The 15,297-nt window shown below is 36.2% G+C and overlaps 1 protein-coding gene across 1 annotated transcript; it reads right to left on the bottom strand.

The window, feature by feature from the left end:
* Window positions 1–4,094: 4,094 nt before the first annotated feature.
* On the bottom strand, window positions 4,095–5,033 carry LOC309872880 (olfactory receptor 5M5-like; the record flags this gene model as incomplete). The annotated part of the gene is made up of 1 exon (XM_082747845.1): window positions 4,095–5,033. One exon carries the CDS (start codon window positions 5,031–5,033, stop codon window positions 4,095–4,097), a length of 939 nt encoding a protein of 312 aa, XP_082603971.1.
* Between the last annotated feature and the right edge of the window lie 10,264 nt (window positions 5,034–15,297).

Here is a 15,297-nt window from a genome sequence, read left to right on the forward strand (position 1 = left end):
CATTCATTCTTTTATTCATTCATTCATCCAAAGGGTTAAAAACATTCAGGGAAAGTCTTGTATTTATCACTGCACTGTCAACATAGAGAGTATAAAAGAAAGTGGAATGACTTGTCCTTAAACAGTTTCTGCTTCATGGTGGGAGGGATGAAGCAAGCATATGTGAAGTTTTGCAGTAGTGTTTTCAATTGGTAAGAATTCATATAGATCATGGTGGAAAGTAGTGCAGAGTTTTCCACCAAATAATTATAATGCAAAGGGCATAATAACAGTTTATTAGTCAATACAGACTTATTGAGAACCACCTATATTCTACATTTGGGGATATATATATTTGGGGATATATATTTAAAATAATAAGCAATAATAGCTCAGTCAGTTAAGCATCCAACTCTTGGTTTCGGCTAAGGTCATGATCTGAAGGTCCTGGGATTGAGCCCCACATAGGGCTCCATGCCTTGTGGGGAGTCTGCTTGAGGATTATTTCCTTCTCCCTCTTCCCCTTTCTCTGCTCACACACACACACACTCTGTCTCTAAAATAATCTTGAAAAAATGTGATAAAAAATAAACTGATGAACAAAAACAGACATGCACCTTGCTTTCTGGAGCTGACAATCTGGGAATAATAAAATCATGAATCAATGTTGTTTGGAAAACATAATTTAATTCATGCCAGGGAATGGGGGAAAAGATAGACAAAATTTTTTAAAAATACAAAATAAGTTGTTAGGAAATATTTCTAAGTATATATATTCACAGTAAACTAAGAAACCCAGTAATTAAAGGACTCAGAACCTGCAGCAAAAATGTACAAATATATATAATGTGCATCAACTAACAAAAACAATGAAAAATACTGCTGGTGGCATATCAGTAAAAACATTTCAAAAATTTAATCATCCAAGATGGGATAGAAAATACAAAAGGATAAAAGGAATAATACTAGTTCATTACTGGACATGAGATAATAAAGCAGAAAAATTACAAAAAGAAATAAATTCATATGCATCTCTCTCAGTTTTTATATACGAAGCAATAAAACATTTGTAGGGTTACTGAAGACACTAAAAAAAAAAAAAAATTAGCAAGATTTACCTGGACCTCATAGAACTGTGTGTGCTCCGCTCACCCAATCTCTTCTGAGAGGGTTTCTTCAACATTATTGACTTCAGAACTTGTAATCTCAGTAGAAGAAGCCAAAAGTGAGAAGTAGGTACCATGACATGGATAGGTGTGCCAACTATCTATCAGGAATGGGCCACCTGTAATGCCTGAAGAGGAAAAAAACCAATACCCCACTTTGGTGGTTGTTTTCTCTGTGAAATGTGGCAGATTCAAGTTTGGGAGTTGAACCAGTTTACAAAAGTAGGAAACACAAAGGAAAAAAACACAAAAGGAAAGGAAGAAGAAGGGAAAAATGAAGGAGGAAGAGAGAAAGGGGAAAGAAAGAAGGAAGGAAAAAAAGGAAGGAGGGAAGAGAGAAAAGCTGAGCATGGCACGCAGAACTGAGGACAAATTGCAACATATGCTAACACCAAGGTCAGGAACACTTGCAATCCCAAGTCCCAAACAAAAGGGTGGGCATAGACTTCAGCTTACACTATGAATAGCTTTTTCTCTTGCTCATTCTCACAGCCACTAACATTGGTTCAGTGAAGTGGGTATCACCTGCCTTCTGGGAAAATAACAGACATGACCTCTGCGGAATAATGTATTTCGATGCATCTTAATCGTTATCTTCTGTCACAGACCCTTCAGGAAAATTCTCCATTGTTCAAACTTCGAGAAGAAGGGTGGTAAAATTATTTTTATAAAAATAGTCAGCATTGATGAAGGAATTGACAGCTTGGTCCTACAATAGAGAACCGGACTGATACAAATCCAAAACTTGATACATGAGAGAATTTTCATTAAAACCTTAATGAGAAACATATGCAGTATTTAAGATACAGAAATTGTATTACTTTCATTAAAAATCAGGATGAAAGAATCACCAGGTTTACACCTGTACCCTTGGGGATAAAAATATATGTTTATAAAAAATAAAAAATTAATAAAAAAATTTAAAAAAAAATCAGGATGAAAGATTATTTTGCAACATTTAGGATATCAACAAAAATAGAGATTTAAATATGCAAAACTGTAAAGCCATTGAAAGAGAATATCTTTATATTAAGAAAGAATTTAGACAAGACATACAAAGCACAAGCACAAAGAGAAAATTAAAATTTGAACTATGTTAGAATGAAAAATTTCCATCCCACCATGTCTATCAGGCACAAAAGCAAAGTACTTGCTAAAATCAGGTTGAAATATAGACATTGCAGAAATCATTAAAAGGCTAGTACCTAGTACAGAATTTATAAAGAGCTACTACAAATGTACAAAATAAAGATAAAATAACCCAGCTGAACAATGAACAAAGAATACAGACATACAACCAAAGAAAAGAAAACTCTGCAGGTAGCATCAAAACACTTAAAACACTTCTTTCCACTTAAAATGACAATGCAAAAGCTTAAACAAGAAAGAGACTCCCTTAAACCCATCAGACCTGAAAGCATTTTGGAAGTCTGATAATATATAGTATTGATAAGAAGATGCAGTAAAGACCAATCTTGCACACTGTTTGCAGGAGAGCAGATGAATTGAGTAATTTGGCCCTTTTCTCTGAATTTAAAGATGTTCTTTTCTTATAACACAGAAATTACCCTCCAGGGAGTGTACCTGAGAGGATCTCTTGAACTGATACACACTCAGAACTCCAGAGGAAAAAGCATTGCTAGATTTTCATATTATCCAGAACAGGAAAATAGATTCATTTATCAATAATGGAATGGATAGAGGGGCACCTGGGTGGCTCAGCGGGTTAAAGCCTCTGCCTTCAGCTCAGGTCATGGTCTCAGGGTCCTGGGATCGAGCCCCGCATGGGCTCTCAGCTCAGTGGGGACCCTGCTTCCTCCTCTCTCTCTGCCTGCTTCTCTGCTTACTTGTGATCTCCTTCTGTCGAATAAATAAATCAAATTTTAAAAAAAATAATAGAATGGATAGATAGTGTGTGGTATGTGTATACACTCACGTAGACTATCTCAGTGAAAACTGATGCTACATGAACCAGCAGGGAAGAATCTAACCATATTTACTGAAAATAGAATAATTTGCAGAAGGAGAGCATAATTCGTTATTACCAAACTTTAAATCTTGCTAAATAACATTATTTAGTTCTGTGAATACATAAACACCAGTAACTGTTAGAACTCTCCATGGGGATAAAAATATTACATTCAATGACAGTTGAATGCAGGCAATGGAGAGAGGAAGAGAATCAGGCAGGGAGGGCTCACTTTGAGAAGATCTGAGTGTGTGAAACGTCTGAAGCAAAGTGGCAAAGATGAAGACTTAATGATGATCACTCACGCTTGTACAGGTGGTCTTTACAGTATCTTCTATTTTTGCATATGTGTTGGAAATGGTCCATAATAAAAAATTAACAATTGAAACTGCTAAATTAATTTTATTATGGGAATGATTGATATAAAGTCAATCTACTTAAGGAAAGATGCTATTCCACCTGAATTCTTATGAATGAGGATATCATTGAACCAGTAACATAATTCTACATATTGCTTAGAGTAATAATCTGAGATTCAGAAAGGTAATCATTGTTATATAATTTCTATAAAAAGGAATAGGGAAAAATTTCTTACAGACGATGGTAGAGATGTTTCCAGAAATTAGTTTGGAAATTATTAAAAAGTATAAAAGCAAAGAGACAGTCATTGATATAACATCATTTGGTAATTATTTTATAATTTAGTATCAATATGAGTGTATATATGGAATCTTCTCTCTTGAATTCATGGAGCAATAAGAATGCCATCTGGTTTTTTCTTTCAATTTCTGAGTTATTTTTAATTTATTGAGCTGAAACTATCAATAATAGCAAATAATTTGACACTTTTTTCTCAACTTCCATATGTGAATAAGTAAGACAAAAAACACATAATGACAGAAAGTGATTTGCTAATTATAAATGTTCATTAATTGGTCAGATAATAAAATATCCTATATATATACTTGTAACCAAAGTGTCTATTTAAGAAATAACTTCTTTTCAACAACTTTCCTGATTGCACTTTTAACATCTTTGTTCCGAAGGCTATAGATCAAAGGGTTTAACATAGGACTCACAAAGATATAAAACACTGCAACAATTTTACCCTGTTCTACAGATGACTCAGAAGGGGGTCTCAGGTGCATGCAGAACAGTGTCCCATAAAAGATGGTGACAGCCGTCAAATGGGACCCGCAAGTGGAGAAGGCTTTCTGCCTCCCCTCAGCAGAGCGGATACGAAGAATGGCTGAGAAAATGAAAATGTAGGAGATCAGAATGATGGCCAGAGAACAGGTGAGATTAAAACCGGCCACCACGAACATGGCAGTTTCTTTGACATAAGTATCTGAGCATGCAAGGACTATGAGAGGTGGGTCTGCACAGTAAAAGTGGTTGATTTCATTGGGTCCACAGAAGGAGAGGCGAAGCATCAGAATGGTCTGTGCCAGACCGTTTGCAAAGCCATAACCATAAGGGGTAGCCACGAGAGAGAAGCAGACACATCGGGACATCTTGCTGCTATACAACAAGGGTTTGCAGATGGCCATGTAGCGGTCATAGGCCATCACTGTGAGCATATAATAATCAGTGATCACCAGGGCAATGAAAAAGTGGAATTGTATCATGCAACCCAGAAAGGAAATGGATTTTCTCTTGGATAAGAAATGAACCAGCATCTGAGGAGCGACACTGGTGGCGTAACAAAGATCCACAAAGGAGAGGTGACTGAGGAAGAAATACATTGGAGTGTGAAGTTTTGAGTCACTTCTGATCAGCAAAATCATGCTCACGTTGCCGATTACCGTGATAAGGTAGATGACTAGGAAGACTACAAAAAGGACAGGCTGCAACTCAGCTCGATCTGTCAGTCCCAGGAGAATAAACTCAGTCACCACTGTGTTGTTTTTCTTTAGCATTGTGTGTCTTTGGCTTCAAATGAGGGCTAAAAGAAAGGAAATAAAAACGTATGTCTTTTGTCACGTGTCCCTTACCCCCATCATATCATCTGATCCGTCTTCTCTAAAACTTGTAAGAATACTTGTGACACAAAGAAATCGCTGAGGAAATAGCAATTGATATTTTAAACCTCTAAAATAGTATAGCGCTCCTTTTAGGGGGGCAGTCATATTTTCAAAATGTTTTTCTGCAAGTCCCCTCATGTTGAAAAGACTTTATATTCTCTGCAAGATTTATTACATTAGTTCACTTACAATTTCCTTAAATGCTATTGTGTTTCGAACATTGCAGTCCTTTGTTTCTCGGTATATTTTTGACGTTGTATATAAATCCTCATCTGTTTTGCACAACTGAATGGAACGACACACATCCCTGCAGAACTTGTCCTCGTGCCCCTCTGAACTCAAGACCAAGTCAAGCCGTTTGTTCCCTAACTCTGCAACGCATGTCCTTTCTCTTTGTGACTCCTCTACTCAGAAGGCCCTCCTATCACCAAATCCTACTCAACTTTTAAGACTCAGCCTAGGATCTCCTTTGATTTGTGTATTAATACCAAATATCAGGGCCAAAAATTGGTTCATGGTACATAAAAATCAATTATATATTTGGTATAAGATACATGTACAGTACATAAACTATATATATCATGTATATAAGATATACACATACATATGTATTAGTGACACCGAGTATTCATTGGAGGAGTGATTAGGGAAAACATATTAAAATGTTCGCTGGTGTAGGGAAGGAGACAGTAAAGAAAAGATTAACAAAGATATTCTCACTTTATAATAACCTTATTGTAACTCTGCCACCTTTTAACGCTTGTAAAAATTAAGAAAAATTCTAGAACAAATTCTATTTAAGTTTTACAGGACATGGAAATGATCTTACTGGTATAATATTCATACTAATTATACAACTGAACAAGATATAAGATACCCTCACGTGCCTCTCCTCCCATTTTGCAGGATAAAAGTACCACAAAGACCGTCATGGGAAACCTACCCTGTCCTTCAATAACACACACTGCCTCTTACTAATAGCTACAAGGCCAAGGACAGACAAAGGGATTACTTTGTAAGGCACTATGTAAATGTCTCTGACATTCTTGTCCATTGCACCATACCATTGCACATGTGGACTTAGAACTTATTGATCGGGATAATAAGATGCAGGACAAATCACCTAAATCAATGTAGCCATAATTATTTTGTACGTTTCTAAGTTCTTAAGATTAGAGTAATTATCATAATAGAAAAGTACTCTTTGAGGTTGGGATGGTATTTTTTTTTAAGCTTTTATTTATTTATTTGACAGACAGAGATCACAAGTAGGCAGAGAGGCAGGCAGAGAGAGAGGGGAGGAAGCAGGCTCCCTACGGAGCAGAGAGCCTGACGTGGGGCTTGATCCCAGGACCTTGGGAACACGACCTGAGCCGAAGGCAGAGGCTTTAACCCACTGAGCCACCCAGGTGACTGGGATGGTATTTTTTAATAAATATCTACTTATTGACACATAAATCATGTGTCGAGATAATTAATGTCTCTGTTACTGTGGGTTAATGATGTATGTAATGCAAGCTTGAACATTTCAGATAATTTAACTGAATACTTTATGACAATAACTTTTCTTTAGAGAAACAAAACACAACATGCTATATGATTCGAACAAAGAAAACTCAGAGAGAGGCATTTGTAGGAAACAGAAGTGACTCTGGGGACACCTGAGTCTCTGCACTCTTGAGAGGGGACACCTGAGACTCTCTCAAGTAGATGCTTGCTGGCCCTATGCAAGCACCCAAAGAATTTAGAAGGTTGGTCTTTATTTTAAGAAGGCTGCTGTCTCCGGATAGGTGGCTGAAGTGGAAATGCGTTTAGTGAAGGAATCTGCATGAAATGCATTTTTAATTAACTTTATTTTTATTTAAATTCAATTTAAATAATTAATGTAGATCATAAACCTAAGAGTGGCTAATTTTCTATGAAGGGGTAGAGAGCATTATACAATAGGATGCTTGTAGTCAGAAAGAGTAGCATCATTAACTTGGAAGGAACTAGAAAGATTATTTAATACCACTCCCTAATTTTCTTCATGAATTAAGAGACAGTATACATGGCTAGGTTTTGAGTGTCCTCAACATAAACAGATACTGGGAGTCTTCAGTGAGACCTCCTTGCCAGAAAATCCCATATCTAATTCCTAGCTATGAAGTTTGCCCAAGTTACTCATCTCTCTGTGACTAATTTTTCTCATGCATAGAGTTTGGTTCTCATAGCAACTCCTTCATATGAGGGATTTAATTCAGGTAAAACCTCAAATATATCTGACATGTAGCAAGCATTCAATTAGTTGTAGCCTGTATTATATTGTGTAAAAAATCCAGATCTAGTATAAAATAACACTCAACATCAAAGTGTTAATCTCAAGGACTAGAGTTCATCTAATCATTAGTTACAGACTCACTGACATCTAGAACAATGCTTTCCCAAATCGGAAAGTCAATCATTACATATGGAATGAATGTTCTTTCTGGTCTATTGAACATTTATAAATACTTCTACTTTTAGATCATTAGAATTTAAATAAAGATATTTACTAATTCATCAGTCTGTAATTTTATTTTTATTCATTAAAGGATTTATTTCTACAACCCAAAATGTATTTTTATAATATCAAATCCTACCTTTGAAAGCAGTGTGATTTCCTAATAACAGTATGGATAGAAAAACCTGAAGAGTTTATAACAGAATTGTCATATAGGGGCCAAATCCCTATGGTTTAATTATTTCTAGCATCAAATCATTCAGACTATGTACAGCTACTATCTTATTCTCTTGCAAATCCTAACTAAGCTCATCAAAGACATAATTTTAACCCATTCCCCAATGCCAACAGGGAATCAAATCTCCCAAGAATCATGAAGGAATGGGATTCATCATTTATTTTAAATTATGCTTGAATATTTTTCTTAGTATTTTAATATTTCGTCTTAATATTTTTTCACTGGGGGCACAATAGGTTCTTCTGTTTACAACATGTAAGGTAGCATGGTGCCTGGTATACAGAGAAAGTTTTGGAGTCTGGAATGCATGCCATTAGAAGATCAACTAACTTCTGTTGAAGGTTGGTCCTGGGATGGAACCCCTCATTGGGCTCCTTGCTCAGCACGGAGTCTGCTTCTCCCTCTCATCTGCCCCTCCTCACTCCTCACTTGTGTTCTCTTTCTTTCTCTATCAAATAAATAAAATCTTTAAAAAAAACAAAAAAAAATAATTTCTTTTTACTAACATATTTCATGAAGGATTTGATGGTAGCATGGATTTAAGACTAAGTGTTATAAAATATAAGGGATAATTATAATATTATACTAAAGCTTCTACCCATCTCAACAAACCAACTAGAGAGAAAAGCATTTTCAGAATGACAAAAAGTCTATATAGGGGTTTTGTTTGTTTGTTTATTGTTTGTTTATTTGTTTAACTAGGGATTTTTGCCCATCTGACAAGATTTTTTATTTACTCTTTGCATGTTCATGGCAAATGATATATAAATATTCTGCATGTTTCTCTTATATTTTCAGAAGAAAATTTAATGACAAGGTATCTTTAGTTGTCATATTATTTGGGACTTGTGTTGAGACATAATTACATATCACATAGACTTGTGAAGTATGACTTTCTTTTGAAGAACAGCTTTGGACTTAGAGCCATCAGAATTTAAATAAACCCTTTGATCTTTCTCTTTAGGTAAAAGCCCGGTCCTTTTTTTTTTTAAGACTTTATTTATTTATTTGACAGACAGAGATCACAAGCAGGCAGAGAGGCAGGCAGAGAGAGAGAGAGGAAGCAGGCTTCCTGCCAAGCAGAGAGCCCGATGTGGAACTTGATCCCAAAACCCTGAGATCATGACCTGAGCTGAAGGCAGAGGCTTAGCCCACTGAGCCACCCAGGCGTCCCTTTTTTGGTTTTTTTTTTTCTTTTGTGACTTACAAGGCCCCTTATCACTGGGGAAGAGAGGCTTTGATCTGCATCCATTTTGCTTCTGCTTCTCTTTGGCCTTTTTTGACCTCATATCTGCATGGTTCCTCTGCTGTCCCACACTAGGAAAATGCATCTTGCAGTCATTAATCCCTCTCAGCCTAACACAGCCTGCTAAGCCTTCCCTGCTGACCCAGCTGCACCTTGGCTCTTGGGCAAACTATAGGCCCTCCCCTACCTTAGATTCTTTTAGACATGGCCCAGGAATCCCTCTGTGTAGTACTCAGCTTTACTGATGCAACACATTTCAGGTTCACACCTTAGATATTTTCATATTCCCCTAATAGAGGATGCAGAAAATTTTGAAATTTGGTTGCTGCCCCTGCACCATGGAAATCAAAGAAACTGTGGAAACATTAAGTTAAATCCAAGGAGCAAGTGTTTAAGTAAGCTGAACCCAAAGTTTTCTTTGTTTTGGGGACCTGACATGTTGATTCAGGGACAAAGCCCACGGTAAGGAGACAAGGAAAGCCAGTCTCTGAGTGAACCCTGAAGGCCTTAAATCTTCTTTTCTTTTTCTTTTCTGTTTTTTTTTTTTTTTTTAAATCCACTCATTAATATGCCCATGTCAAAGGGCCAGGCTTTGGTTCTTTATTTTCTCTTTGTGATAATCTACATTTTTCTATGTCAAGCATTAATGGTAGACCAGAGGAGGAAAATCAGCTCAAAGAAAGATACAATACTATTTTTTTGCTACTCATAGTCATAATGGTATTACTATGAACCTGGTCCAGAACTACTAGGACTTTACTCTTATTTCAAATTCTAATGTAGATAAGATCCAAAGAGGAAATATTATATGAGTTAATGTGTATCAGGATCATGAACTAAATATATGGTATAAGCAAGCAGTCCATGCTAACAAGCTTACTTGAACCAGTTTCATTCAAACTAACCTTTCAATGAGATCTGAGAATCTAAAAACTTACTCATTGCAACTTGCAATCTAATTCACAAGGAGAAATGATCTTAGGTTACTGATGAAAATGAGATAAGATGCTGCTGACGCGGAAGATCACCAAATCACAACCCTCTGTTTAGCATCACGGTTTGGGTACTCATTAGTAACTCTTGACTACACATCAGCTATGCACCCAAAATGTAGTATAGATCTCCTCAGGAGATGTCAAATGAAATGGCATTAATTCTGTCCTCAGAGCACTGACTGTTCTGTAAAAGAAATGGGAACAAAGGAAGCAAGTACCACAATAGAAACAGAGAAAAACCCCAGGACTATTCACAAGGGGAAAACTATTCCAGCTGAAGATATGATGAGCAGAGTCATGGCAAAGACCTCTTCATTGTAAAGAACACAATACTTTTTTGTACCCTAGAATGAATCTCAATATCAAAATTGGTACTCCGTGGTTTTGCATTTAATAAGACACTGCATGCATCTAAAGATTAACCCATAAATTAGGATCCCATCCATTAAGAAATGACTTTCATCTTTTGTAAACATCACCAGAGGGAGTCCTAAAGATGTCCCATAGGTGATTTCCCGGTGAACGTTTCAGGGATGATTCATTCAGAACTAATCATTCAAGTAAAAAACCTTCTAATTTGGGGACCTTCCAGAAGCCTAGGAAATCACAGGTAAGTCTGACAATTCTGAAAATCAAGAACTTCTAATTAATGTTGTTTGATTTCCTACTATCTTCTCTGTTGAACATAAAATGGAATTAGTAGTGATTATAATTATCACATTAAGACAAAACCATAGACAGGTAGACAAAGACAGCAGATGACTGGTAATGCATTAGAAGATCAGTCCTCGCAACCATCCCGGACTTAGTTACAGATCCATTTCACAACTAAGCTAAGATTTAGAATAAGCTTAAATGTTAGCTTTAGACAGTCCTTGGATTTCAAAAAGTCCATATATCTAACTTCTCTTTTAATTCTTCCACCTCCAAGCCAAAAGCCTTAGAATTTGGCACAGAAAATATACTCCCATTCCATACACCTTACTGATTTCATACACTTTTTATTAAGAGAAACACTTATCTTTTTTGTTTTCTTCAATTTCTTTCATAAGTGTTCTGTAGTTTCTAGAGTATATATCCTTTAACTCTTTGGTTTATTCCAAGGTATCTTATGGTTTTTGGTGCTATTGTAAATGGAACTGATTCCCTAATTTCTCTTTCTACAGTTACATTGTTAGTATATGAAAACAACTGATTTCTGGTCATTGGCTTTGTATCCTGCCACATTACTGAATTGCTGTATGAGTTCTGGTCATTTGGGGGTGTAGTCTTTTGAGTTTTTCACATAAAGTATCAAGTCATCTATGAAGAGAGTTTGACTTCTTCTTTACCAATTTGAATACATTTTATTTCCTTTTGTTGTCTGATTGATGTTGTTAGGACTTCTAGGACTCTGCTGAACAATAGTGGTAAGAGTGGACATCCTTGTAGTGTTCCTGATCTTAAAGGAAATGCTCTTAGCCTTTCCCCATTGAGAATGATGTTCACTGTGGGCTTTTCATAGATGGTTTAACGAAATTGAGGAATGTACCCTCTATCCCTACACTCTGAAGAGTTTTAATCAGGAAACAATGCTATATTTTGTCAGATGTTTTTTTTTTTTTCATCAATTGAGAGGACCATATGGTTCTTGTCTCTTTTCTTATTAATGTGTTCTATTACACAGATTTGTGAATGCTGAACTACTCTTGCATCCCAGGGATAAATCCCACCTGGTCATGATGGATAATCCTTTTAATGTACTGCTGGATACTATTAGTTAGGATCCTGTTGAAAATTTTGGCATCCCTATTCATCAGGGATATTGGTATGTAATTCTCCTTTTTGATGGGGTCTTTGTCTGGTTTTGGTATCAAGGTAATGGTGGCCTTGTAGAATGAATTTGAAAGTTTTCCTTCCGTTTCTATTTTTTAAACAGCTTTAGGAGAATAGGTATTATTTCTTCTTTGAATGTTTGGTAGAATTCCCTAGGGAATCCATCAGACCTTGGATTCTTATTTTGGGGGAGATTTTTGATCACTGCTTCAATCCTGTTACTGGTTATTGGTCTATTCAAGTTGTCAGTTTCTCCCCGATTCATTTTAATCTCATAGATCTGAAGAATAGGCATTGTTAAAATGTCTATACTTCCCAGAGAAATCTATATTTTTAATGCCATCCCAATCAAAACACCATGGCATTTTTCAAAGTGCTGGAACAAACAATCCTAAAACTTGTATGGAACCAAAAAAGATCCTGAATTACCAATGGAATGTTGAAAAAGAAAAACAAAGTTGGGGCATCACATTGCCTGATATCAAGCTATATTACATAGCTGTGATCACCAAGACATCATGGTACTGGCACAAAAACAGACACATAGATCAATGGAACAGAACAGAGAGCCCAGATATGGACCTTCAACTCTAAGGTCAACTAATCTTCAACAAAGCAGGAAAAATTATCCAGTGGAAAAAAAGACAGTCTCTGCAATAAATGGTGGTGAGAAAACTGGACTGAAATATACAGAAAAATGAAACTCAACCTTTCTTTTACACCATACACAAAGATAAACTCTGAATGGATGAAAGACCTCAGTGTGAGACAGAAATCCATCAAAATCCTAGAGGAGAACATAGGCAGTAACCTCTTCGACATCGGCCACACCAACTTTTTTTTAAGACACATCTCCAAAGGCAAAGGAAGCAAAAGTAAAAATGAACTTTTGGGACTTCATCAAGATAAAAAGCAAAGGAAAGAGACAACAATGCAAAGATGCAACCCACGGAATGGGAGAAGATACTTGCAAATAACACTACAGATAAAGAACTGATACCCAAGATCCATAAATAAATTATCAAATTCAGTACCCAAAAAACATATATTCCAGTCAAAAAATGGGCAGAAGACATGAATAGATACTTCTCCAAAGAAGACATATGAATGGTTAACAGACACATGGGAAAATGTTCAACATCATTAGCCATCAGGGAAATTCAAATCAAAATCACATTGAGATACCACTTTGCACCTGTTAGAATGGCAAGAATTGACAAGGCAAGAAACAACAAATGTCAGAGAGGTTGTGGAGAAAGGGGAACCCTCTCACACTGTTGGTGGGAATGCATATTGTTACAGCCACTTCAGAAAACAATGTGGAACTTCCTCAAAAATTTAAAAATAGAACTACCCTATGACCCAGCAATTGCACTACTGGGTATTTACCCCAAAGATACAGATATAATGAAAAGAAGAGCAACATGCACCCCGATGTTCATAGCAGTGTTGTCCACAATAGCCAAACTGTGTAAAGAGCTGCGATGCCCTTTAACAGAAGAATGAATAAAGAAGATGTGGTCCATATATACAATGGAATATTACTTAGCCATCAGAAAGGATAAATACCCAACATTTGCATTAACATGGATGGAACTAAAGGAGATTATGCTAGGTGAAATAAGCCAAGCAGAGAAAGACAATTATCATATGGTTTCACTTATTTGTGGAACATAAGGAATGGCATGGAGGACATTAAGAGAAGGAAGGGAAAATGAAGGAGGGAGAATCAGAGGGGGAGATGAGCCATGAGAGACTGTGGACTGCGAGAAACAAACGAGGGGTTTAGAGGAGAGGGGTTTGGGGGGACTAGCAGGGTAATGGGTATTAAGGAGGGCACGGATTGTATGGAGCTCTGGGTGTTATAACAACAATGAATTATGGAACACTACATCAAAAACTAATGATGTCCTGTATGGTGTCTAACGTAACATAATAATAATTTTAAAAAATGTACAGGGACTTTGGTAAATAAGTGTAAAGTTAAAGGTGAAAAAGAAAAAAAATGTGAACTTCTCCCTTTCCTCATTTGAAGGAGCTTCTCATATACTTTTCCAATTCAAGTTTGCACTAAATATGATGGCATTGCTATAACCGGAATGATTAAAACAGGTTTACATTGTTTATTAAAGGGGAATACACTTTTCTATACTGTTTCTTTTTTTTATATACATATATATGTTTTTACATATATGTATATACATATATATTTTTTTTTAAATAAAGTAAACTCTACACCCAATGTGGGGCTGGATCTCACAACCCTGACATCAAGAGTTATATGTTCTACCCACTGAGCCAGCCAAGAACTCCTTTTTTACTGTGTCCTTTCCTAATGTTGCAATAAATTTTATTGCATCCCATTTAGATAAAGTTCTCAGAAAAGATTCTTTTGGGTTTAATTTTTTTGTTTGTTTTCTTCCCCCTGCGTTGTTCATGGACCTTGGATTTCTACCTACACTAAGCATAATTGTGATTCTTTTCAGTAATTCTGTTATTTGAACTGTAATGATTTTATACATTTAATCATTATCTTCTTTGGGATTATCCTCATTCCTCTCATTGTCTCACTAATCTTTCTCTTGGCATAAGAAAAACAGTGAATGACAAGGTTTGGGGGTCTCCTAACAACTCGAAAAGCATCTAGCTGGTGGAGGTCTCATGGTATGGCAGGCTCTGAAATGTGATGTGTGACTGAAAAAAAAAAATTGATGCCATTCAATATGATCTGTGTTGGCATTTTTGAAACATGGAACACTTTAGTGAGAATAAGAACACATGAGTTCTTCTCTCCCACTCCTTCACTTCAGCTCATAATTTGAAATATAATGATAACAAATTTACTTCTACAAGAGACGTTTCTCCATGTGTACCCCAGAAAGGAAACCCTGGGTTAAGTGTAGTAAATAATATAATGGTGTAATCATTAATAAAAAGGCTTACTTCTTTTTCCTTCTATTTCTGAATGCAAGAAAACCTAAATTAGGGTCTGGGAAAGATTCTCTTTTTTAAAGCTTCCAAAAATCAACAGAATGTTGTCAAGTTTACAGTCAGAGGATGGAGTACTTCCTTCTTCATGCTAATGCGGAAATACGTTGTGTGCATTGATGATGGCAAGTTTTATATATAAGTAAATTCTCTGGTAATACCTCAAGATCCTCTGCAAGGGGAAGTCTAAACTCTCAGAGCATAAAGCCATGTGATAAACCTCCTTTATTTAGTTTAAACTGTCTCTTTCAGTGCTTCAACCCTGAGTGGGCAGTAAAAGTTTATGAAAAGTTTGTTCAAAAAGATGTCAATATGTGTACCCAACCTGAGTACCGCTGTGACCCAAATACTGGTGCTCTCAATACTTCAACATTGGAACCCAATTTGAAGCCAGA

Source organism: Mustela nivalis, assembly GCF_964662115.1.
Source record: "Mustela nivalis genome assembly, chromosome: 9".
In the NCBI taxonomy this organism is placed as follows: Eukaryota; Metazoa; Chordata; class Mammalia; order Carnivora; family Mustelidae; genus Mustela; species Mustela nivalis.